General features: G+C 37.3%; 1 protein-coding gene across 2 annotated transcripts in view; it reads right to left on the minus strand.

Annotated features, from left to right (window-relative positions):
• Positions 1–10,502: 10,502 nt before the first annotated feature.
• STXBP5L (syntaxin binding protein 5L) overlaps positions 10,503–26,810 on the minus strand; it is a 369,562-nt gene continuing 353,254 nt past the window's right edge. For both annotated transcript variants that reach the window (XM_079922719.1, XM_079922720.1), the window contains 5 exons: positions 22,701–23,061; positions 18,214–18,379; positions 15,649–15,760; positions 13,460–13,680; positions 10,503–12,883 (listed from right to left, as the gene is read on the minus strand). In XM_079922719.1, coding sequence (XP_079778845.1) covers positions 12,842–12,883; positions 13,460–13,680; positions 15,649–15,760; positions 18,214–18,379; positions 22,701–23,061 — 902 coding nt within the window. In that variant the 3' untranslated portion in view covers positions 10,503–12,841. The remainder of the gene's footprint in view (positions 12,884–13,459; positions 13,681–15,648; positions 15,761–18,213; positions 18,380–22,700; positions 23,062–26,810) is intronic.

The raw sequence follows: 26,810 nt of genomic DNA on the forward strand, positions 1-26,810 counted from the left end.
TATTATTTATTTCCTTCTGCTAAATTTGGGCTTAGTTTGCACTTCCTTTTCTAGTTTCTTGAGCTGCAGAGTTAGGTTGATTATTTGAGATCTTGGTTTTTATTTTTCTTTAATTAAAAAATACTTTATTGCTAAAAAATGCTGACCATCATCTGAGCCTTCAGCGAGCTATAATCTTTTTGCAATGGTAATGTCAAAGATCATTGATCACAGATCACTGTAACAAACATAATCATAATGAAAAAGTTGGAAATATTGGGAGAATTACCAAAATGTGACACAGAGACACAAAATGAATAAATGCTATTGGATAAATGGTGTCGATAGACTTGTTTGACACAGGGTTGCCACAAACCTTTAATTTGTAAAATACACAATATTTGTGAGTTTGTCTTGTTTCTTAACGTAGGCATTTTTTGCTGTGAACTTCTCTCTTAGACCTTTTACTGCATCTCATACATCTTGATAAATTGTGTTTCCTTTTTCATTTTTCTCAAGCTTCTCTTTTATTTCCCCTTTAATTTCTTCTTTGATCCATTGGTTGTTCAGGAAAGTATTGTTTAATTTCCTTGTAATTGTGAGTTTTCCAGTTTTTCTCCTGTTGCTGATCTCTAGTTTCTATACCATTGTGGTCATAGAAGGTATTTGGTATAATTTCAGTCTTGTTGAATTTGTTAAGACTTGTTTTGTGGCCTAACCTGTGATCTATCCTAGAAAATGTTCCATTTGTGCTTGAGAAGTGTGTATATTTTGCTGTTGTTGGATAGAAAGTTCTGTATATGGCGGTTAGAGACATTTGATCAATAGTATTTTTCAAATTCGCTCTTCTTTAATGATTCTCTTTTTGGATGAGAATCCATTTTTGAGAGTGGGGTATTAATGTCCCCAACTATATTTGTATTACTGTTTATTTCTGCATTCAGTTCTGTTAGTTTCTGCTAACATATATAGGTGCTCCAATACTGGATGCATAAATATTTACAATTGTTACATCCTCTTGATGAATTGGCCTCTTTAACATTATATAATAATCATTTTTTTGTCATTTTTATGTTAAAGTCTATTTTGTCTGATATAAGTCTAGATACCCCCTGCTTTTTTTTTTGGAGGGGGGGCAGCGTTTATCATTTGCTTGACGTATCTTTTTCCATCCCTTTGCTGTTAGTCTATGTGTGTCTTTAAGGCTAAAGTGAGGGTCATGTAGTGTTCTTTTTTTTTTTTTAATCCATTCATGTTTTGATTGGATAATTTAATCCATGAAAGTAATTATTGCACCCGGATGCTTTCTGGTTGGGCAGGACTGGGAGCTACACTGAACAGTGAGTGGAGCTATGATTCTGCTCCCCTGCCTGGATGGGGAGAGTGGAGGGTGAGGGGAGGCAGACCAGGCTCCAGGGTGGGTAGGGGTATTTGTTTGAGGTCCCAAGTCAGGCAGACCTGCACCTTGCTGAGTTCCCTGGTCAGACTGCACCACTGTCTTGGCTATGCTGATGAGCAAAGCCACTAGTTGGGACTACCACCTGGGTGTTGTAAGTAGGACCTGGGTCTGCAAGATCTGAGTGCTGGTTGTTGCAGGCCTCTCACCCCTTCTTCATCAGGATCTGATTCTCAGAGGTCAAGCCCTGCAGATTCCCTTGTTATCCCCATAAGGCAAGACCCCAGTGGGACTCCTAAGAAGGGACCCAAAACACTGGAAGAGCTGGATGTCCACTGGGATCTCTTTTCCCACTGGAAGAACTGTAAGTTCAGGGGAGACCCATGCTGTGCTGGCCTGGGGGAGAGGCAGTATGGTCAGCATGTAGCAGCTCCCCTCATCCTTCTAACATGGTCTGTCTCAGTCTCTGTGGTACAGGGGATGCTTCAGTCTCACCCCACATTCTAGGATTTTCTCAGTGGTGTCTTGTCCATGAATAGTTGTTAGTTGTTCTTGTGAGGAGGAGTGAAGTTGGGAATGACCTATGTCACCATCTTGGTGATGTCACCCCTAAATTTGTGTTGTTTTAAGCCAGTAAGTTTGTAGTCATTTGTTACAGCAGTAACAGGAAACTAATACACATGGTGAGTTACCAATTGCGTCATTTCTTGCAAAGTCTGTCAATGACTGGTCACTGTACATCTGTCATTTACTTTACATACAGACAATAAAGCACGTAGCAGTGTTGACTCCTAGTCTCCCAGTGTTAAATCCATGTGACATTTTATAAAAATGGTTAACCAGAAGAGGAAATTGGCTAATTAAGATGCAGGTGCACCATGAAATGAAAAATGAAATGAAATGAAAAATGACAGCAGTATAAAGTGAACTTCAAATTGGATGTAGAGTTATATAAGAAGTAGTTGACTGTGGAAGTATTGACACTGATGCCATTCTAGATACTCTAGATATGCAACTTGAAAAACCTAGAAGGCAAAATTATCAACATAAATGAGGGAAATGGTTGTGACAAAGAGGATGAAGATATCCTAGGGGAAGCGATTTCAGCAAAAATCTTTGTTATTTATTAACCTCCAAATTTACTGTAATTCCAATCAAAGTCTCAACAGGAATTTTTTTTTTGAGATAAATTATATACTAAAATTCACCTAGAGAAAAAAACTCAATACCTATTAAACTAAAAAAGATCAATATTAGGACATATTATAAAGATTGTAGTAATTTAACTATTTGATAAGGACCTAGAAATAGACAAATAGATTACTTGGGCAGACTAAAAATTTAGAAAACAGACTTAGGTGTATATGGGAAATGATTTAAATGGCACTTCAAATTAGAGGTGAAGGGATAAGTCATTTAAAAATAGGGGTGTAATGATATGTTTTCCATTTGTAAAAGTATGGAGACTCCAGATGGATTAAAGGCTTAAATATAAAAAATAAAACTTTGAAAGTAAAGGAGATATGAGAGTTTATTATTTTATAGATGTAAAGGCCTTTAAAACAAAGTTCAAAAATCATAAAGCTAAAAGATGATAAAATTTGACTACATTAAAAGAAAAAAATCCTCAATATGAAAAAGTGATGACATCAAGATACTGAACAGCCTAATCCAGGAGAGGGGCATAGATAACCCCAGAGGGCTCCATAGCCTAGATGAGTCTGAGTTAGCAAGTGAGACTACAGGGCCCTGCCCCAAACAAGAGAGCAAGGCACACATTCACTAAGTGTACTTTAGCACAAATCAGTGAAAGGTGCTCAAGTGTCTCGAACAGACCTGCCACTGTTATAGAGGGAATCACAGAGGACTCAGAGTGAATCACAAGGACCAGGACCCTTCTTCCTTTACACCGAGTTCATGTAAGCCTTCCTCTAAACCCAGAAACCAATCATCTTTAGGAAGACTCAAAAATAAGGAAAAAGCAGTTATAAAAAGTAACTACACTAATTTCCAGAGTTATACTAAAAATCAATAATAGATAACCTGTGGTAAAGAGTCCGACTCCATCTCTTGATGTTTGCTGACAAGTTTCAAGCCTCACCCCCTCTTTTCCCCTCCAGCCCCATGTCTGGGTGAACTGAGAAGAAAGCCTGAGTGCTCCCCTCTTTCCAGTGCAGCCTCTCTCTGCAAACTCTGGTCCCACTCCCAACCACAATAAAAACCCTGAACCAGTCTCCTTACCTGTGCTCTCAAGCCATTTTAGACCATTTTGAGTGCTACCCTCCTCTCCCCAGAAAGCCTCTTTATGTCAATAGTAAATCTTTTTTGTGTCCTCCTAGGGTGTGTGTATGTGTCATTAGTCTTAATATCCAAACCAAATTTTGGGTAGGGTGTCTAGTCTACTTCTGTAGGATTACCACAACAGAACTATTAAGAGAACATAATAAAAAATTACAAACAGACAAGTCACAAAAGAGGGGGTAAGAACGTAAACATAAAAAGGAGTTCAATTTCACTAATCAGGAATAATAAAAACAAGATGCCATTTTCACCTTTCAGATTGAGAAAAAATTAATATTGAGAGTGGGCAAAGATGTAGGGCAACAGTAGTTCTCATATACTGGTGAAGAATAGTTTAATTGGCAACATCTATTTAAGAGGTTTAAACCAGCACACCCTTTGACTGAATTCCACAGTATCTTCCCTGGAGAAACACTTGCAGATATGCTAAATGCATGTGCAACAATGTTCACTGCAGTCTTGTTTGTAATATTGAGGGATTGGGAAATATCTAAATGTTTACTAGTAGAGTAATAGTAACAAAGTATGCTTTATTGACACCATGCAATAATATAAGTAAGTTAAAAAGAATGATTGATGTTTGAAGTACTGACCTGGAAAGGTATCTCAGACACAGTATTTGAATAAGCAAGTTGCAGCAGGGAAGAATGTTTGGAAGGAAACAAACCAATAACTAGTACAGATAAGGAGGTGACCAAGGGAAATTGCACTTTTATCTTGTCTAAATTTATTATTTGGTGTCACTACAAATATGTATTCATGTATTACATGTGTAATTAAAACACATTTTTGAAAGAAAAATTTTAAATAATGTTTGGATTCCCAAACCAGCTCAGAACTACTCTTTAATCCATAAAGCAGCTGTTCATTTGCTGTGAAAGGTAGAAGACAATGTTTTTGAAATGCAAGTAAATCAACAAAATTGAAAGTATTTTTTAATTTTTATTTATTTATTTATTTAGTATTTTTTATTTTTATAATTTTATTTTGAAATAATTTCAAACCTAAATAAAAGTTTCAAGAATAGCACAAACATTCCCACTTAAGTGGGAAACCACACTTAAGTTTTGTGATTTGGGCCAATTATGTCTTATATAGCAAATCGGTCCAATTCCAGATCATGTGTTGCACCCACTTGTCACGTCTCCTTAAATCTGGAACATCCATCTTTCCTCTACTTTCGTGACCTTGGAAAGTTGGAATACAAGGTAGTCATTTTATAGAATGTCTCTCAGTTTGGTTTTATCCAATATTTCCATATTGTTCATTTTTGTCAGAATTATCACAGAGGTGATGCTGTGTTCTTTTCATTACATGCTGTCAGATGGCACATGATTGTTCCCCTACTGGTGATGGTAACATTGATCACCTGATTAAATATTGTCTGCCGGGTTTCTCCAGTGTAAAATTATTTACATATATTGTGTGTGTGTGTGTGTGTGTGTGTGTGTGTGTGTGTGTGTGTGTGTGTGTATGGTGATTAGTAAGTACTTTTTGTGAAGATACTTTGAGACAATGTAAATATCCTATTCCTCTATCCCACGTTAACTCGCTAGTTTTAGCATCCACTGGTATCTGTTGTCCATATTATCACTACAGTGGTTGCCAAAGAGAAATCTGAAAATTCCATCCACATTTATTGACATTCTGCAGTAAAGAAGAGCTTTCTCTTTTCCTAATTAATCAATTAATGTCAATGTGGACTCATGAGTTCCTATTTTATTCAATTCCTATCATTACTTTTTGATACAAATTATCCCTGATTTGGCCTGTATATTCCTTTTCAAGCTGACTTCTGTGTCCTTTTGACACATCCCCATGATTCTTTGAATATTTTCTGGCACAAAAACATGCTTCACCCTTGAAATCAGCTATTTCTTCAAGGAGCCCCAGTTCCTTTTAACAGAGAATAGTGTTTAGAAATAAAAATCTAGGCACTAGGTATGTTCCTTTTTCCTCAGGTGGTGTTCCCAGTCCTCTCGGTGTTCGGACTTAGGATATGCATGTGTCCAACACGCGCACACACTTAGTTACATCATATATATGTGTGTGTATGTGTATATATAAAACTCATACTGACAGTTCAAATTCTAGTCCAGTGCTACAGAGGTTATTCTCACTTTCCCTTTTACTTGTTCTTCTCCATCAGTGAGAAACCTGCCTCTTGCCTCCTCAGTGTATTCACCCAATTGCTCAGTCCCTAATCTCCTGACCTGCTGGGCTGGCTTCTGCCCTGTTCCACCGCCTCCCTCACACAGGCACCGCTACTGACCACCTGAGGGCTGACCCTGCCCTTCGCTCCAGCTCTGTCCTCCTGTGGGCTGTCCCTCTCACCCTGCTCCAGTGCAGTCCCTACGTGGGGCTGTGGTCAGAACTTGCTCAGGTTGGTTGACTTTTGGACTGAATGAATGGACAAAGAAAAGAGGGAGGGAGAGAAGGAAGGAAAAATGTCAAATCAGTATTTTAAACACTGAATTACAGCTACGTGAAGCCTGAGTGATTGTAATTCAAAGAGGGTGAGGAAGTAAATGGATCCTTTTGAGAAAATTGCGAAGGGGAGACTGGGTATTTGGATTTTTAAAGAGTCTATCTTAATAGTTTTAACTTTAAATCAGAAAACATTCTTTAGCCTAGGGTTGGTTCGGTTTTTTTCCCATTTTTATATAGACCGAAACTAGGAGGGAAATTTGGTGGTGGTGGGAAATTTTTTCTGAAATACTTAGACAGCATTTGGAAGAGTAAGAGTAGTTGGCCAAGGCCACAGTGGAGGTAAATATAAAGAAAGTGCATGAAGAGGAATTAACCATGCAGCTGAAAGCCAGAGGAGCAGAAGAGTGCAGGCTTTCTGGGGGACTTTTGGAGGTGCTGGTTAATGTATGTTCATAATAACCAGTAGGTGGTGGTGTAAGCCCATAATAGCTTATTTTTTTTGCCTGCATTGGATTAAAGTCTGAACTTTAAAAAAGTGAGGAAGTAGGTATGAATGTTGAATTTGTAAGTACATCTTATTTATTTCTACCATTTTAGATTAATAAACTAGTAAAATCTTTCAGTTTGGGGAACTTGTGTTCAGTTTTTTTTTTTTTACCCCTTTCTCTATTTTAGTTCCAATACATATGCTTTACATCGCTCCCCCACCCACCTCCCCTTTTTAAAACAATTTTAGTTTGCAAAACCATAGTTCACACTGTTGCAAATGAGGGTCTTACCTCTGTCCACATTTAATCTTGGCAACAGTCATTAGTGGTGTATGACATAACATAAGAGAGCATCTATGTACAAACATATACAATTTTATTGATATCTCTACAGACTACAAGAATTTTAAGTATAGTCACAATTGCTGAGTGCAACAGAAAAATAGTAATTTGTCATTTTCTGAAAAGATGCAAAAATTCTTAAGATGAAAGAAAGATACATCAATGATGTCATCTGTTTCTTATTTCCTAGAATAAAACATCACATAATTAAGTACTAAAAATTATAGGTTATTAGAGATTTTGATCCTGTGCACACTTGTCCATAACTACCACCTAGTTTATTTTCTGGCTTTGCAGTTGAGAAGGATGGGCCAATACCAGAGGGGAGCAGTGTGAGAGGAGAGAACTCTTCTGTTTTCTCATTGACTAGTATTGCGTTGGATAGGCGGACTCTCCCGTTTTTGAAGGTGAAATCACTCTTTCAGGGCACTGGAGGCCACATAGTCAGCTGCAGGCATTCTTCTCCCTTTAAACACATGTCCAGTAACTAAGAAAATAAATCCAAACTCCTTTGCCCTGAGAGCAAAGACAAAAATCAAAAAGGGAGAGTTGCTCTCCCTTCTTGCTAAGATCAAATCCAATAAAATATAGCTGTGGCAGAACCAGGTACCTGGTACCCATGTCTCCTCCAAATGAAGAATGAGTAATAAATTTGGACCTGATTTGGTAAATGATTGTTTTGAGAATTTCTACTATCCCACTATTGAGAATTAGTTTTCCACTTCACGTTGCATGGTATTAAATTTCTTATGATATCTTTGGTGTCTGGTGATGTCACATGTATAAGGCAATCGAAACCTAGATGTTTGAATTGGAATAATTAGTGGCCAGTCATATAGGAGAAAATCACAAAGATAGAGATGTTAAGAATTAATGGGGCACTGCCTGGTCAGAAATTTTTACAGAACATTTGTTTTGGGTTGTGACACAGAATAAATATCAATCTGGCCAATATCTCCAATATCTTGTTTTCCTTGACCCCTCAGAAGTGGGGCTGAGACGCCAGTCAGGGTAGACAAATGTGTCTTCCTTAGTAATAGTTATCAACCTTGGCTGGACATTGGAACTATCTTGGAGGCTTTCAAAAACACTGATGTTTGGTACCCACTCTGAAAGATTTTGGTGTAACTGGGAATTTTAGAAGCGCCTTAGGTGATGCTTATGCACAGCCAAAGTTGAGAATCACTTCCCTACATAAATGTATAAATAGACCAACTGTGCCTCGGTTCCTCATCAAAGCTTCTTATGCTTCACTCTGGCTCCCATGTCCCTTTTTACCCCAGCCCGCTTGTACCAAATTGCACTTTCTCTTCTTTCCTAAGTCAGACCTTTCCTATTTTGAATTTTGTCCTTTCAGGGCTATGTTGTCTGCACATATACACAATAAACTTCTACAGCCATGCTCCCTGGAACGGTGCAATCCAAATACATGACTTACTGGCAAGTATTTCTGGCCCCTGGAGCAGTGTGTCTGTGAAACAGTAACGTCACAAGTGGGGTTGGGGCTACAGAAGACATAGGTGAAGAAGCTGCAAAGGCTACCACTTTTCTCCTGATGCAAAGGGCAGGCCTCGCAGAAACATCTGACTCTTGACATTGCCCTCTCAGAACAAAAGTGGTCAAGTTAACAATGCCTTCCCATGGACACGGGCTATAATCACACAGATACTCCTGGGTTGTCCCAATGACCCTAAACCAATGAGAGGGCTTTTAGCTTACTCTTCTAAATATGCTTCATTTTTCCCTTCTGCCAAACATTTTAAAACCAAGTATCTCAAAGAGCTAATCTTAATCTTCTTCAACCAACCTTGGGCATAATCTTTATTTTCCTTTTCCTTCCTCAAAGCCATGGTGATCCCTTAATGCAGATAACAGACACATGGTTCACATTTTAAAAAAAGACTCCAACGGTAAACTTTTTCCTTTACAATCCCTTAAGATCTTCGAGTACTAGAGACCTGGATTCTGATTTATTAACTGGAGAATCATTCAAATGCTATATGAAAGATTTGAAACATTATCTTTATGACTGAATTATCAGAAAACATCTCACTCAGTTCTGTCACCATCCTTCCAAAGTTAGTCAGATAATGGCCATGATGATGACGGGCACTAAGTCTGGGTCTCAATGAAGTGTAGAAAGCAGAGCTGGCAGTACTGCTTTTGCAGTGGATTAAAATAAATGATAAATCAATCATCCATCCCTCCAAACTCCAAGGTTAATGGGTGATTTCTTGGTAGGGATTATTGCTCGCATATTAGAACCAGGAAAAAAAATACCTCTAGCTCCATGATGAATTATAATGCTAAAGGCCTATTTTCTCCTGGGACACTAAGAAGGGGTTATCTCTTCAGGGAATCATAATGAGATATGGTCAACTTGTAGAGAGACTGTGATTTGCAAGCCTTATCTTCTGATGTCACCTTAAGCAGACAAAATGTAATTTTGATGACAACTAAGGCTCAGAGTCATTTTCTCTATCATTGTTCAAGTTACTAGGAGTATTTTTCTTATGTTCTAAGATAGAGGCAAGACATTTAAATAGTAGAGAAGAGAGATGTAAAGTATTACATGGATCAACAGTACTCATTTTCTAAAGATGATGATGATGGTGAGATGGTGGTGTGTGTGTGTGTGTGTGTGTGTGTGTGCGCGCGCGTGCACGCGCATGCTAAGGTCAGTGCAACAGAAATGTTCAAAGAGAAAAATCACGTCCATATTAGATTCTTGTTATTGCTATCTCTGAATTAGAAAAATAATTTTGATACAGTAAAACCTCATTAATTTGTATTCCACTAATCAGGAGTTTGTGGGATGAAGTTACCCTTACATTAAGAAAGGGTTTATAAAAACAATATTGAAAGACGAAAAGAACCTATTCTTTTCAAGCATTTCAGAAGCACCTTACTTCCAATTGACGTGCCAATTATAAACTTTTGATCTATTCATTAAAGCCAGTTTTAAGCACTTCTGTGAAATGCTATTTTGTCCTTTCTGGTATTTTTTCTGTATGCTTTAAAATATTCTGTAATTGTTATCTTTCAGTGATTCATGTAAGCTTTCCCCAAAATAGCATTTTATTGCATATGAACCACACATGTAATTTTGGGTATAATAATTTGTTACTGTGTACTAACAATGTTTAATTTTATACAAGACATATTACATATTCACACTTAATCTGTCTCCAAATGATGTAGAACAGTGGCTCTCAACTGGGGGTAATTTTGTCAATGGCTGGAGACATTTTTGATTGTCATTTTGGGGCGGGTGGGAGTGGGGGTCGCTAGTGGCATCTAGTGGAGAGAGGCCAGGGGTGCTGCTAGACACCTGCAGTGCAAAGGACAGTGCCACATAACAAAGAATTTTCTGTTAACAGTGCCATTGTTGAGAAACCCTGATACAGAACAAGTTAAGTCACATCCTATTGGGGCTTTAGAGATAGTCATTGAATTTAATGCCACTTTGGGCTTTATTTCATTGCTTCTAAAATAAACCAATATTTTACTCTTAGGTTTTTTTTTAAGTATAGAAATGATAAAGTATTTGTTCAGAAAATCAGAAAACTGGGTCCTTAAAACTGATGGTACAAATAGTACAGTGCAATTTGCCTACCAGTGTTTTCCAAATCCTGGTCTCAAGTTTCTTCAGTATTTTTACTATATAATTTTATGTATCATGTTTGTATTTCAAAGTCAGGTTCTGTTACCCTAAGGCTGTTCACAGGAGTCTGGAGAGATTCCTAGAGAGGCTTTTTTGAGAAATCAGGAGAATTCAAGGACTCTGAGAAATGCTATCCTGGTATACATTTTCTGACTCTTTCCCCCATCTCTTTTCAAAGATTACTCTTCTCAAAGATTAATTTGTTCTTCTCAAAATTACTGAGAACATTTGAAAGAAGTGCCACTTTAAACAAATTCACTAAAAATTTAAAAACTAAAAAAACAAGCAGAAATACTATTTTTGGCTACTCAAATAGCCTGGACTTCAGGAAAATGGTGAATTCTTAAGAAACAATGTGAGTCTGGTAAGACCTTGATTAATCAAAATTCAATGAGCCGAACCCATTAATTTTCTTTAAAAAGATTCTTTTTGAAAGAATAACATACATATTATAGGATGGGTCCCAGAATCTGCATATGTTCATTTCCTAAGACTTTTGACTTCCAGAATCATATTAAATGATGGTAGCAGACATCTTTATTTTGTTTGCCTCTACTAGCTCTCTGTTGAGTTATAATAGATAATCTTTTATCATGTTAAGGATATTCTTTATTCCTTTTTTTTTTTAGATGTTGGGGGTAGGAGTTTATTAATTTATTTATTTTTGCTGTGTTAGGTCTTCGTTTCTGTGCGAGGGCTTTCTCTAGTTGTGGCAAGCGGGGGCCTCTCCTCATCGCGGTACGCGGGCCTCTCACTATTGTGGCCTCTCTTGTTGCGGAGCACAGGCTCCAGACGCGCAGGCTCAGCAGTTGTGGCTCACGGGGCTAGTTGCTCCACGGCATGTGGGATCTTCCCAGACCAGGGCTCGAACCTGTGTCCCCTGCATTAGCAGGCAGATTCTCACCACTGCGCCACCAGGGAAGCCTCTTCATTCCATTTTTAAAAGAGCTTTTAATAAGGAATAGGTATTTGGTACCTGTTGACATAATCCTGTGGCTTATGTTATTTAGCCTGTTGAGTGACAAAATTTCTGTTGTCCATAATGGTGACTAAAGCCAAGATAGCAAAAACACCACCACTTTATAACAATTTTTAATAGTAAGTATTGAACCAAAAAGTAATTTCTAATGAAAGCCCTTGTTAATCAGAAATGTCAGAATCCCTTTCCTAAAACATTAACTGAGGTTTTACTGAATCAGACTAAAGAGAATGACCAGTTTGGTCTGTGAGTGTCAGGCTGCAAGAGCACCTTTGAATTGAAGACCCCACTGGGATTGAACAGTAATATACTGTGTAATTGGCAGACAAGGATACAAATGGAGCATTAAAAATATATCACTTTAGAACCTGAAACCAGAGTGAGTGAAATCAGTTCTCAAAGCTAACTACATTGTTCCTGTAAGTCTAGTTTCCCCAAACCTATTGTCAACTCCCCTGCAGAGTATAAGCCAGGCTGAAAAAATGCTTCGAGGTGACCCAACCCTGCACGGTTTGTGACTAAAAATAGCAACTTGTTCTGAAGGTGATAGAAATGGATATAATTGTGTTAGGAATAATTTACTGTACTGGCAATATTTGATTATGACCAAGAACTGTGAATAATGTAAAATATTATGGAGAGAGAAGAACGTTAATCAGACTCTTGCCATAAGAATTCAATAATGTTCTAGATAATGAAAGTTATAGATGAAAAGAAAAGTCTGGTTTTGTTTGTTTTTTCAGTTGGGTATTGCAAATGTACTTGAAATGCACTGATATCTTCTAACACAGATTTTTTTAAATTGTCAGGTGTGGTCCAATTTATAAAAATAGTTTACCATAAATCTTTTTTTCTTCTGTCACAACATGCTTTTTTTTTCTTTTCCTCTTAAGATGTTAATTTATCATGCAAAATTTTTTTTCATTAAGTGCATTAATGGTTTTTGTTTGTACAGGATTTTTTCAAATCAGGACTCCCCGTAGTTCCTAAATGTAAATCCTTAGCAAACGACATGCCAAGATGATAGCTCCATTCCACGTGGGAAGAGGCAAATTCAGCCATATCTTGGGGTTTTAACCAGGGTTCCAGCCTTTGGGTTGTACAGTGTCTCTGATAAGTCTCCCTTATGATAACTTCAGATGGACTGTAATGGAACATTTTGTGGAAGAAACTGTCTTCTAGCAGTTGAATAGTGATGCCGGGAATAAATATGGTTTCCCTGAATAATGGTTTCTCAAAGCAGTCATAGCTTCTTTAGAAGTTTAGAATTGGTACCATTTCTTATCCTTATATTTCAGCATTAACTGCAAAGAAAAAATAGTCACCATAAGATGTTAAAAAATTATTTAAAAGTGCTAATCAAAGCAAGCTCATATTGAGCTAATCATGCATATCAAAATCTCAAAACTTATAAGACTTCCTTTATTTTTTGAAATAAAGTGCATATAGAAAGACTTTTTAAAAAACCAATCAAGCTCTAAAGATTTGCCTGACAGGAAATGATTTTTAATGATTGAGACAAAAAGGGGTGTGTGGATCCCAGCCTCTACTGCCCCCTCACACCTTGTTGGGGGAGATCATGTAATCAACCTAAGTACCTTTTTAGCAGCTGATGCACAATATAGACCCAGTGTACCAGAACCAGTGGATAATTTTCTTTTAAGTCATCCTCTAAGGTAAAGAAGTATCAATATAGTATTAAAAAAATTTTTTCCCCCCAATATGAGGGGAGTTATAATACTTATAAAGAGATCCCAGTTACCTTGGCTCTCACACAGGATTACTTTCAGTGACATCTCTGTTTAGGCTTTCTTTTGCAGGACCTAAATGTTTAAAGTTATTACTGTATGAAGATGCCTTTATTTACTTAGGCAGTTTACCTCATGTGCATGTTTGGAAAATGCTTCTGCACTGGTCATCATGCCTGCAGTTTTCTCTTCCAGCTCTCCTAGCCTCTGTCCTCTCTCATCAAGTGCGATCCGTGCACGAGTCAGCTCTCCCATCACCCCTCCGGCAGCACCTTTCATCCCTTCTATACCACCTGGTCCAGGAATGTGCTGTGCGAGGCTGCGTGATGCTTTTCCTGCTGAAGCTTCCCCAACTGGGAGTTCAAGCCATAGCAATTTAAAACATTCTGTCAGTAATTCAAGTAATTATAGTCAAGTTTATCACCAAAGTACTTACATTGAATTCTACTGTCATAATTCTCATGAAGAGACATATTTGTTCCTATCATAGATCTGTATTTGCAGATGTTAGCATTTACCGAAGAAAAATGCCCATGAAAGAGACTGAGAGAGATATTGGTACCATATGCCTTATTATGTGTGTGTGTGGGGGGGTGTTCCATACAATACGGCATAATTGCATTTCTTTCTTTTTTTTTTTTTTTTTTTTTTTTTTTGCGGTACACGGGCCTCCCACTGCCGTGGCCTCTCCCCTTGCGGAGCACAGGCTCCAGACGCACAGGCCCAGCGGCCATGGCTCACGGGCCCAGCCACTCCGTGGCATGTGGGATCCCCCCGGACCAGGGCACGAACCCGTGTCCCCTGCACCGGCAGGCGGACTCTCAACCACTGCGCCACCAGGGAAGCCCAAATGCATTTCTTGACATTGCTGAATTGGGATGCTCACAATTTTATTGTGACCTCATATTTAACCCATATTAGTGTCTGTTCCAATCTCAGGCCTGATCATTTATTTAAATTTCTGCCCAAGTTGGCATTCCAATCTTCTGTATTCATCTTGCTGTCAGTCTTTGTAGGCCGCAGTTGTCGTTTTTTCAAAAATCTCTGTGTGTGTGTGTATGTAAATACTAGAGAATGGGGTGTATGCATGATGGGCATTAATAAACATTTGTAGGAACTTTATAAAAGACTAAAAATTTCCCCATCATTTACAAAGCGCATTTTCACTTAATTTTAATGAAGTAACTTTTAAATATTGAAAAACAGCTCTCTTAGTAAAAATTTAGTGAGAATTCCCAAGGATATAACATTAGGAATGGAATCTAGATCAGTTTTTTAAAAAATAAGAGGCTTATTGAGATAAAATTCACATATCATAAAATTCACCACCACCCCTTTTTTTAATTTTTGGCCAATGCTGCACAGCTTGCGGGATCTTGGTTTCCAGAACAGCGATCGAACTCCTGGCCCCGGCAGTGAAAGCTCCAAATCCTAACCACTGGACTGCCAGGAGATTCCCAAAACTCACCCTTTTTAAGTGTACAATTCAGTGGTTTTTAGCATATGCACAGATTTGTGCAACTATCACCACTGTCTAATTTTAGAACATTTTCATCACCCCAAAAAGAAAACTCTGTACCTATTAGCAGTCCCTTTCTAGTCCCTCCTTGCCTCAGTCCCTGGCAACTATTAATTTACTTTCTGTCTCTATGGATTTGTCTATTCAGAACATTTTGTATAAAAGGAATCATACAATATGTGGCCATTTTTGTCTTCCTTCTTTAATTTAGCATGATGTTTTCAAGGTTCATCCATGTTGTAGTATGTATCAAACGTCATTTCCTTTTATGGCTGAATACTATTCCATTGTATGGAGGTACCTAGATCTTTTGCATAGTTAAAAATTCAAAAAAGGAGTTTTGATCTGTAAGACCAAATGGTGGGTGAGATATTCTGGAAAATGTATTCTTAATTTATCTCTGAAAATGTTCCCTAGTATCTTTCTACTGCATTTTGATTATTGTTCATCAGAGTTTCGCAGGTAGATTTTTTTAAAGTAATTTATTCTGTACCATTGGTAAACCTTGAATTCTGAATAAATAATCTGTTTCCTAGAAGTAAAGGCAGGCAGATTCAAAAACATTTTTTCAGATTTTAGTAATCAAATGTCTTCACCCTGCCTTGCAGGTATGATCTACCTGCAAATGACACATTTATTAGCTTACTCATTTTTTGTATGAATTGCATGTACTATGAATTGCATATACTATTAGAAGTGCATCTAATATAAAGTGACCAATTTTATTCATGTTTGGTAAACAAATAGTTTTCATGGTATAGAAGCAAAACGCTAGTCTAGAAATAGGTCTTCTGTTACTCACAGAGCTCTTCTCTGTCAAATGTTTGTCCACTTCCACCAAACAGTCCTTTGAGAAAGCCTCTGTTTTGAGCTTCTGGTGTCTCTATGGGAGTAAACAAATCTCCTAGCATGTCCTATATCAGATCAAAAGAAAACAGCATTAGACTAAGAGTAAAGTAACAGATCAAAAGATAACATGGTGGCAGGTTAGAGCATGTCATGAAAAGGCAGTCTGTTCTCCATATATTTTCCTGGTGATTTTTGCTTTGCTCCCAGTTCTCTCTGGCCTTTCTTTCTCCATCTCCTTCCTTTCCCTTCCCTTCTCCAAGAACTGACATCCTAAAATTCTCACTTTTCTGCCCTCTTCGTTTCTTCCTTCTACAATTAGAAAGCATGGGAAGCTAATATTCACCCTAGGATTAATTTACACTTGATCAGTGACTGCCAATCTAGACTTCTGATTCTTTTTCAATTACCATAGCGTCTTTCCTGTCCTAGTTCCCTTTCTGGAACCAGGTGGTGTGTAGAGAAAGGCTGGATTTATTTTTATATCATGTACAAAATAATGAAGTAGCTCAAGATAATTTAAATGAGTCAAAGTAGGCAGCTACTGCATGGTGAGGTAAAATTGTTCTTAATATTTGATGTAATTTAGAATGACTGGGGAGATATCTTGTTAGAAACACAGATGCACTGGCTTTATTCCACATGCACTAAATCAAAATTTGCATAGATGTATTCTGGTTATCTGTATTTTTAACTTGCTCTAACTTTTCCTAACTTTTAACTTGCCCTAAAAAGTTTTAACTTGCTTTGGTCTTTCTAAAGCAGACCAAAATTTGAGAACCATTGGTTTGGAGGAAGGAACTTCAACCCAAAGTCAGACCGTTGACCTAATATCAGTTTGTCTGTGAACTTGCAGCATGACTGTCATCATCATCCCCTTTCACCTCTACTCCCCAGACCTGTGCTCTTCCTCCGAATCCCTTCTCTTTGGAAATGGCTGCACCATCTACTTAGTTCCCCAACCCAGAAATACAGGAATAATTATTAACTCCTTCCTTTCCTTCACTCCTACATCTAATAACCCTCCAATCCGACTGATTACACTTTATAGCCATTGAATCTGCTAACTTTTCTCTCTCCTCACTGTTGGCTGCCTTATTTCAAACCACTATTATTTTTGGCCTTAATTATTTTAAAAAGCCTCCAAATTTTTCTCCCTACTTTTAGTCTTAATTCCACAAAACTAATTGCCATACTGCAACCAGAATATTAGCTTTAATAAACAAATTTGTTAAACCTTTTCAATGACTTGCTATTGCCCTGGGGATAAATGCCAGATTCCTTAAGGAGCTTACAAGGTGTTCCAAGCTCTGTTCTTGACTAACTCTCCAGCATCAACCCTTCACTCTCTCCACTTCCCAACTCAGCACTTTGTTGGAAGTTGCCTGAACCTTGGGGCTGTCGCATGCCTCTGCTCTGTCAAGAATATTATTACCTTTTCCATCTCCAGCCATCCATTCCTATGGATAACTCCTATTCATCCTTCACAACCTTTTTCTAACTACCCCTTCCCTTTTGTTCCATCAACCCAGGTGCCCCTCTCACATGTCTCCCCAGCACCGGCACAGCCATATAACAGCATTTTCCAGAGTATTGTGGTTGTCTGTTTACTTATCTCTCCCTCCACACTAACAGGTAGGGACTCGTATCTTGTTTATGATTGTGTTCCTAGAGCCCAGCCAAGTACCAGGCATATAAAAAACTCTAAGTATTTGTTGAATAACATTTATTATTATTTATTTTTAAAGCTTATTATGTTCCAGGCACTGTGCTCAGTGCTTTATATGAATTCTTTCTTAATTCTCACAGCAGTGCTTCAAGGTAGTAGATTAAGTAAAATGGCCAAAGTTATATAAGTGAGCAAAATGCTACTTAAATAGTTCAGAGCTTATGCTCTGAACCTCTATATTGTAATGAATGGGTTTTAGTTTTCTTATTTCTAAAATAAGGAGGAGAAACCAATTAAATCCCTAAGATGCCTTTTAACATTTTGTGACCACATTTACTTATCCAAGGTTAGATAGCCTTTTATATTTGTTTCTAGGTTCTGCTTAACCGCTATGATCAAAGACAAATGCCCAATTCTAACCTACAGGATATGTATTTATTTTGTATGGCTCTTAATCACAATTAAGATTTCTTTAAAAAAATTTCATTAACTCCCTGAATTGTATGCAGAATTTTTGTGTGTACATACATATTCCCCACCCTGGAGGAAGATTTTCATAATCTTTCAGAGGATTCTCCATAGGCAAAAAAACCAATAAAACACACAAAACAACCATTGATATGTATGATCACATTCTTCGCACATCCCGTTTTTTCTTATTTTTTTCTGTGTATATCTGGAACCACACTAGAACTTGGTAGCATCACAATGATGAACATATATTCAAAACATGTTCTAGGGCAGGCATATTTATTGTCTGGCTCAATAATATTTTAGCTTTTAGACATCTTTCTAACTTTTTCTCTTTTTACAACTGTGTCCTATGTTTATTCATAAATGTGCCTGACCTACCTGTAGATTATCACACATCTCTTGGCTGTATGTTAACCGCTGAATTTCAGTAGGAGAGACAAGGTATAATGCCTGTCCTTCATTGGTAAAACAAAACGTCCGTGCTATCCTCATGTCTGTCAGTGGCAAATAATTAACATCCAACATTGGGCGAAGACTAGGTAGGCTGAATGGAAAAAAACAAATCCACATTTCATTTTCAAGTTGTTAGAAGCTTTTAATTTCTTTGTATAAAATGTGCAGATCCTTACATGAAACAATACTTTTTATACCACTACTTTATGGTTGTTTCTTTATCCTCTTGAATTTTCAATGGTAGTAAACTAGACTTTCACATAAAATCATATTCACAAAAAATTATGGGCACAGTTCTTCTATCTTAATCCACACAGATACTTAGCAAATGTCTTTGAAGGATGGATTAAACGCAGTGGCCAGCAATTTCAAAATGCTTTTTGGAGCTTTTCACAGGTTCCTACAGTACAGTTATAATCTTTGATTATGGCAGAAACACCACAGCTAGAAAGTGGCTGCCTGCATACTTGGTCTATTGTCTCTTTTTAAGGCAGAACTGGGTCTGAGGAGGTTATACACTGATGAAGTGGGTCTTGTTCACTGTGCCTGGGAATGGAGTGGCTTTGCTCCCCATTCCTTTACTTCCTCTATACACAGAAAGTGAAAATCACCTATGACTTAGGGCACCTGCACTGAAGGGATGATTAATAAACAAACATGGCTGGGGGCTGTAACAGAATTAGTTACAAATAATAGATCAAAATTTGCACATCCAAGCTAATACCACATCTCAAGTGTCTTACTGATTGGCTCTATGCTTATCCTAATGTTGTAGTCAAATGATTCTGCTTACATATTTATAAAAATGTACTTTTGGATACTGTCACTGGAGCCAGATTTACAAACTACTAAAGAAAACCAATCTCGATGCTTTTAAAGCACATCTCTAATGCCAAAAAGAGAAAAATAAACTTGTAGTTAAATCTCAAGCTTTGAAATCATTCTACTAATTGTAGGGTGCACAATGATTTTAAATTAACCCAGATCATAAAACCAGCACCTTGAAAAAAAAGTACTTATTTCTCTTATCAAAGTAGTTTGTAATTACAACTTAAGCCCTAGAATCTTACCATATAAAATGGGACCTGAAATCTGTGCTATAGGAATAAGTTTTTCATGAGGTCCTAGCGCTGTGCTGTCCAATATGGTAGCCACTAGCCACATGTGGCTATTGAGCAGTTGATATATGGCTTGTCTGATTTGAGATATTCTGTAAGTGTAAATTATATACTGAATTTCAAAGATTTAGTATGAAAAAAGTATATTAAAAATACATGTGATGGCGTTTGAAGTAACAAAGATCCTTAGGATATGAGTCCAGAACAAACCCAGTTAAACAGACTTCCATTCATTCAGATTAATGGGCTGTGGTGGGGAAGAGGTTCCTATGGACTTTCCTGATAAGTTGTGTTGTCTATGTAGCATAATAAAAGTAAGCCAACAAAATACAACAGGTGTAATCACTTTTGGTAGGAAAAGGAAAGAGTAAGTCAATTGCTAAGGTCTAGGAAACAAGTACTCTTAAAGATGAAAAAAAAAAAGTTTTTTTCTGTGCAAGGACATTTTTATAAGGAAATAGTGTCAGGTAACTAAAGATGGTTCCCACTAAAAATGGCTCTCTCAGCCCAATTTGAGAACTTTATACATAGATAAGCCTCTTGCATCTCTCTCTACTCTTTTCTAGGTCTGGGTACATTGGCACATGAGCAATCATACCTACCTAGCAACTATCTGAAAACTAGGACTTGAGGAGATTGGGCTCAGTGTAGTTAAGTTCTGCATTGGAAGTACGGAGTCCTAACCACTGGACTGCCAGGAAAGTCCCGTAGTTAAGTTCTGACAGGGTCTGGAAAGATCTGGGAATATGCTTAGCAAGGTCAGGAGCATGCCAATTTGTAGACTCCAGTTACTCAAGCCACATGTTTCCTAGCCACACCTTACACATTACTAAAATCATGTCAAAATCACTTTTCAAATATTTTTGAGATCCTCGTGAACACAAAGAGTTTCCACTAGGACATAATATTAAAGTAGTCATTATCATGTAAAACAGCTTTTACAAAGGGCAGAGACAGAGAGATCATTTTATCTTTCCTATTGCTATGACTCCTGTTGCTTTTTAAACTCTTGCTTTTCATTTCTCAAGAAATTCCCCTCCTCATAAATGTAGATGTAGCATGTATTCATTTAAGTAGAAATTAATTTTCAGATGTACCATTTAAGAAAAGAAGACATACTAAAATTTTGCAAAAACAGGGTAAGTAGTCACTATCAAGCTAAAAACTCAATTGCGAAATAACATTTTTGAGTGACTAAACGTGAGCTCAGGGGAGTGTATACACACATTTTTTTTTCCTTCTAAACTAAGGCATGTCTAGGAGTTAAGTCGTTATTTTCAAACAAGACTGGAATGGCCTTCAGAAATCTTTAAAAAGAGCTTGAGAAAGAGAAACCAGATGAAGAGAGAAAGAGTAAGAAATATGTAAGAGAATGAGCAGGCCATAAATGATTTTATGTTTTCAAAACTTTCTCCTTCATTAACTACTTCTTGGCTTACAAATCTACTCATGTCTCCCCTATTAAATAAAACATAACAATAAAAACACTCTCAAACACCCAGGTTTGCTCTCGAACTACTTTCCTGTCTCTCATCTCTCTTTTTACCAAAATTTCCCCAAAGAATACTGTCTCAGGGGTTGGCAAACTTTTTTTTAAAGAGCCAGATAGTAAATATTTTAGGCCTCCAGGGCAACTACTCGACTCTGCCCTACTGTGCACAAGCCCCCCTGGGCAGTATGTAAGCAAGTGGGTGTGGTTGTGTTCCCCGAACCTTTGTTTATGGCCATTGAAAATTTGAATTTCATATACTTTTCACATACCATGAAATATTCTTCTCTGATTTCTTTCAACAATTTGAAAATGTAAAAACCATTCTTAGCTTGCAAGCTTTACAATATCAGATTTGGGGGAGGGCAGGGTAGATATGGCCTGGGGCTGTAGTCTGTCAGCCCCTGATCTATGCCACTGCCTCTTCTTGCCCCCTTGAAATTTAGTCTTACCTCCACCGTGCTCCTAAGATTTGCTTTCTCAAAGATCACTAATATCTAGGTGCCAGATCTAGGGTTTTTTCTTGTACTACCTCTTGACCATCGTTTTGATACTCTGCTGTCGTTTTCATTTCATGAAGTTCTGCTACTCTGATCCTTTTCCTAGCTCTCTGATGACTTCTCAATCTCCTTTGCTGGAGTTTCTTTTTTCTCCACTACATAAATGTAGACATATGCACCCCTCCCCCTCAATTTTTGTCCTAAGACCAGTCTATTTCTCCGCTTTTTTTATAGTGTCCTCTTTGATGATTTCATTCACGGCTACAACTTTCACTAATGCATTTACGTAAATGGTTTCCAGAGCTGTATCTTCCATCCCTATTTTTTTAAGAGTCCAGACCTTAAATTGCTGGCTAAACTTCTGCAGGCTGGCATATAAGCACCTCACATTCCAAGCATTCATTCTCAATTCATTCCCAAACTTCTCATTATCAGTCTTTCTAAATTCTGACTTTCTTATCTGCTAATGACCTCACTATTATCCAAGTTCATGATAAAACTTTTTAACCTTTAAGTTCTTTTCTAACCCTGAGATTTAAAGACCTCCATTACCTTTCACAACCAATTGGTTTTACATTCAGCAAATTTCCCTCAATTATCCCTCACATCTGTTTCCACCTAGCCTTCAATATAGTTACGACTTCAGTTCAAAAGCGCATCCAAGCTCTCCCTCCATGTATATTTCTTAATGCATAGCTAGAGCAGGTTAAAATAAAATGACTTTTAGTATACTGTTCAGTATTGATCTCACTTTTTCCTAGACTTGCAACCTCAGGCAAATTTGTTAACATATGTAAAATGGAGGATGCAAATAACACTTTATTTTCCTATGTCCTAGAGAAGTTATAAGGATAAAATTAAATTCTGTATGGAAAATTCTTGTGTGTACTATGAAACATAGTAAAGGTAACAGTTCATTTCTTTTCCTTGTAGTTTATTCATCTTCATATATCCCGTGCCTAGCATAGCATCTGGGAGATAACATGTGCTCAATAAATGTTGAATGAATGTGTGGATGACTGGAGAATCACTCTTTCCTTAGATTCCTTGATGTCAATTAACATATTTCATTCACAATGCAAAGCATTTTTAGCAAAAACAAAAAACAAACAAAAAGCAAACAAAAACAAATAAAAACTCAAAGTCTCCTCAAACTTTTGAGCAATAAAACATTCACAAACATAATGAAACAATGATCTCAGGTTGCTTCTTGATAACATCTTGCACATTACACATATACTTTTCATAATTGTACCTTGTTTGCACTATTATGATTACCAGATAATTTATAAAGAAGGGAAGTACCTCATTATCATGATATGCCCATTGGCACAAAAGCATGCCAAGCAGGCACTGTTACACATGACCACCACATCTGCTTGCAGTATAAAAGATGTCTCGGTGATGTTGTGAACATAGAGGCAAGTCTGAGAAGGCAGTGAGAAGACTTTGGCTTGTTTTTCTGAGCAAATTATTGTATACTGATGATCTCCTATTTCTTGGGATGGAGAGGGGCAGTTCATGACCAGCTTTCTTCTCCAAGATTTCTCATTTTCATCTATGTTGTTTGGATCCCTCCAGACTTCATATGGTGGTTGCATTAATCTGCCAGTTCGGTCCATACAGGAGAATGTTAGGACAGCTCCTTTCAATGAGAGGAATGTACCTATAAAAACAATTTCATATCACTGGCACATGAAATTCTAAAACAGCTGCTATTCATCTATGGGTGATAAATGTTTTATATTATGATAATTCATATCTATAGTGTCATAATATTGCAGTATTATACATAAATCAGTAGATTTGTGAGTTCGTCAGTTGCAATAACTTGGAATCATAAAAGGTGGGGTCTAAAAGGAGTCTAAGACATCAACTTGTCAAATCCTCTCATTATATTAATGAGAAAACAGAGACCCAGAAAAATGATGAGACTTGGGCCAGGTCACATAGCAAGTCAGTGGCTGAGCCTGGACTAGAACTCAGGTTTCCTAATTCCTAATCCAGTATCCTTTCATTATACTATATAGTATTCATTAAAATACTTTTTTAAAGAGCAAATTTTAGAAAATTTATAATTTTAATTTATTGAATAACCAGCTGAAAAAATAATGCCAACTGATTCCACTTCTTTATTTTATAGACTCATTCACTAGAAAATGCTATTTTTCTTCTTCTGAAAATGAACACTCAGAATATTTCATGAAATTTAAATATCTAGAGTTCATGCTAGCAATTTTGATTGTATTAAAAAAAATCCAAACTAGCTTTGATGTTTAGGCAGGCTTATGCATCTTTTATACAGAAAAATGGTTTACTCACCTAGACTCTCCAAGGTTGAATATCCATGCCAAACTATTACCTATGGGTGATTTTTACCAGTCCCAGAGACAAGATACAATGAAGCTTAGGAAGTAACTTGGGGTAGACTGACCTTTGGACATTTGCAGATTCTCCCCTAAGCAGCGCCCTAGCAGCCTTTTCTTTCCTTTCTCCTTTGACATCATGTAGAGAGAGTAAGGAAGTTATCCCAGGCTGATATACCTCAGGAGTGTACATGTACCAGAGACTTAGGAAGGGTGTTATAAAAATACATTCCATTTAGAAAGTACTTTATAAAGTATTTAAAATTAAAAATAACATGTTTAGATGATGTAACATGATTTTTTAAAAAAAGCTCAGTAAGTCCAAAATATAGCCTCTACTATTTCAGAAATACACATTACAAAGGAAGCTTAAATTTAAGGACTTCTGTAGTAAGATATTAACAATTCGGTCTACAGTAAATAATTCACCAGACAATTAATGAGGATTTTCCTCCTAAAAGAGGTCTTACTGGCTAGAAGTGTACCTTCTCCAGCTTTCCAAATTACCAGTCTTCCCCACTAAAATCTTAATTCATTCAATCAACAAATACTTATTGAGGGTTTACCATGTGTTCTAGGCTCTGTTTTAGGCACAGGGGAATAAAATAGTGAATAAAACAGATAAAAATCCGTACCTTCACAGAACTAACTTTCTATGATAGAGACAGACAATATATACGGTAAGTATATATATGAGATTAGATAGCAATAAGTACTAAGGAAAAAATAAAGCAGAAAAGGGGATAGAAATTCTTGGAAAAGGGTGTGATTAAATTTTAAATAGAGTAGAAGATGTTAAGGACTAATATTTGTTCATTTCCCCTCCCCAAATTCATATATTAAAGCCCTCCCCCCCTCCCCCAGTGTGAATGTATTGATATTTGGAGATGGGCCCTCTATGGGAATATTTAAGGTTAAAGGAGGTCATAAGGGTAGGGCCCTGATCTGATAGAATTGGTGTCCTTATAAGAAGAGACACCCAGAGACCTAGCTCTTTCTTTCTCTCTCTCCCTCTCTCTCTCCCCCCCCTCCCCTCCCCTCCCCTCCCCCACACATAGGAAAGGTCACATGAGTACACAGTGAGAAGGCACCTGTCTGCAACTCAGGGAGAGAGCTCTCACCAGATACCAACAGTGCAGGTATGTTGATTTGAGACTTCCAGTCTCCAGAAGTGTGAGAAAATAAAATTCTGTTGTTGAAGTCACCCAGTTTGTGGTATTTTGTTAAGGCAGCCTGAGCAGATTTATACAGAAGAGGAGGCTTCTTTGCATTGTACTGTGGAATTAAGGCTCAGGAAACCAGCACAAAATATTCTGGCAACTGTGATTATCCTTTATCTCTGATCCAAGAGTCTCACGTCTTCTATCAGCATCCATGAAACTGGCAACTTAAATTTATTAGCTTGCAAGTAAAGTAAAATCTCAAACTATTCACAGATCTTGACCTTCTGGAGCAGTTACGGGCAGACTTATAGGAGATGAGATCAGAGATAATACGGAGCTAAGTCATGTAGGTTCTTGTAGGACACAGTAAAGACTTAGACTTTTACTTGGTATGAGATGGGAAGATTTTGAGAATAGAGTAATATAATCTAATTTCCATTTAACAGGATCACTCTTTGTGCTGGGTATATCCTAAAGGGAGTCAAGGTTGGAAGAAAGGAGAGCAGTTAAAAGGTTAGTACAATAATTCAGGTGAGAAATGGATAGAGGCTTGCTCAAACCAGGTGGTAATAGTATAAAGGGTGAGAAATGGTCAGAATCTGAGTATATTATAAAGGTCAAGCCAACAGAATATGCCAATAAGTTGGGGTTAGAGTGTGAAAGAGATACAGTGGTCAAGATTGATTCTAATCCTTTTGACCTGAGAAACTGGAAGGATGGAATTGCCATTAACAGATATGGGAAAGACTGTGGGAGAAAGGAAAGGAATATTAGGAACTCAGTTTGGGACATAAGTTTGAGATACTTATTAGACATCCAAGTGTATGTCATATACCTATAACTGGATACCTATATCAGGAATTTGGGGATAGGCCAGACTATAAGTATAAATATATGACCCATTAGATTACAAAAGGCATTTAAGGTAATGAGGCTGGCTGATTTCATGTAGGGCTTGAATATAAATAGAAAACAGAAAAGGTTTAAGGAGTCTGTCTTTGAGCATGCCGGTGTTTTAAGTCCAATGAAATGTAGAGGAGCGAGCAAAGGGGACTGAAAAAGAATGGCTATAAAGGTGGAAGAAAACTAGGTAAATAAAGTATCCTGGAATCTAAGCGAAAAGTGCAATGTTATAAGGTAGGGAAAATGGTAAACTGCAATATGTTGCTAATGTGTCAGGTAAGATGTGACTTGAGAATTGACCATTGGATTTAGCAGTGAGGTCAGTGATGACTTATATAGAGCTTTTTGTTGATTGGTGTGGGGGAAAGTTTGATTAGAATGCACTCAAGAGCGAATGGGAGAATAAAATTAGAAATAGTGAATATAGCATAACTATTTCAAGGAATTTTGCACTAAAGAAAAAGAAGTGAAATGGGGCATTGTAGGAGAATAGATTCAAGGAGGGTTTTTCTCTTTTAATGGGCGAAATAACAGCATGTTTGTATGCTGATCTAGTAAAATGATGAATATTTATTATAATTATATAAAGGAAACAGGAAAAATTCCTGGATTGACTTTCTTGTGTAGGTGAAAGGGAGTAGAATCTAGTGTACAAGTGGAGACATTCACCAAGTCAGGAGCTTACAGTTCAGTCACAACAGGAGAAAAGGTAGAGACCATGGAGATACAGACAGACAGGTTGGTAGACATGGTGGTGGCAGCTGCTGAAGTTCTTATCTGACCGTTTCAGTTTTCTCAGTGAAAGAGGACACATGGTCATTAGCTGAGATTGAAAACAGTGGAGGAGGTATGGGAGCTCTGAGGAGAGTGGAGAAAATATGTAATTATTGTTCAAGAGGGTGGACAGAGGACTACCCAGCAGCACAGGAACCCACTTGAGGTTAATGATGATTTATTTCAAAATGAGACTTTTTAGTCTGGTT

Source organism: Stenella coeruleoalba, assembly GCF_951394435.1.
Source record: "Stenella coeruleoalba genome assembly, chromosome: 5".
Lineage (NCBI taxonomy): Eukaryota > Metazoa > Chordata > Mammalia > Artiodactyla > Delphinidae > Stenella > Stenella coeruleoalba.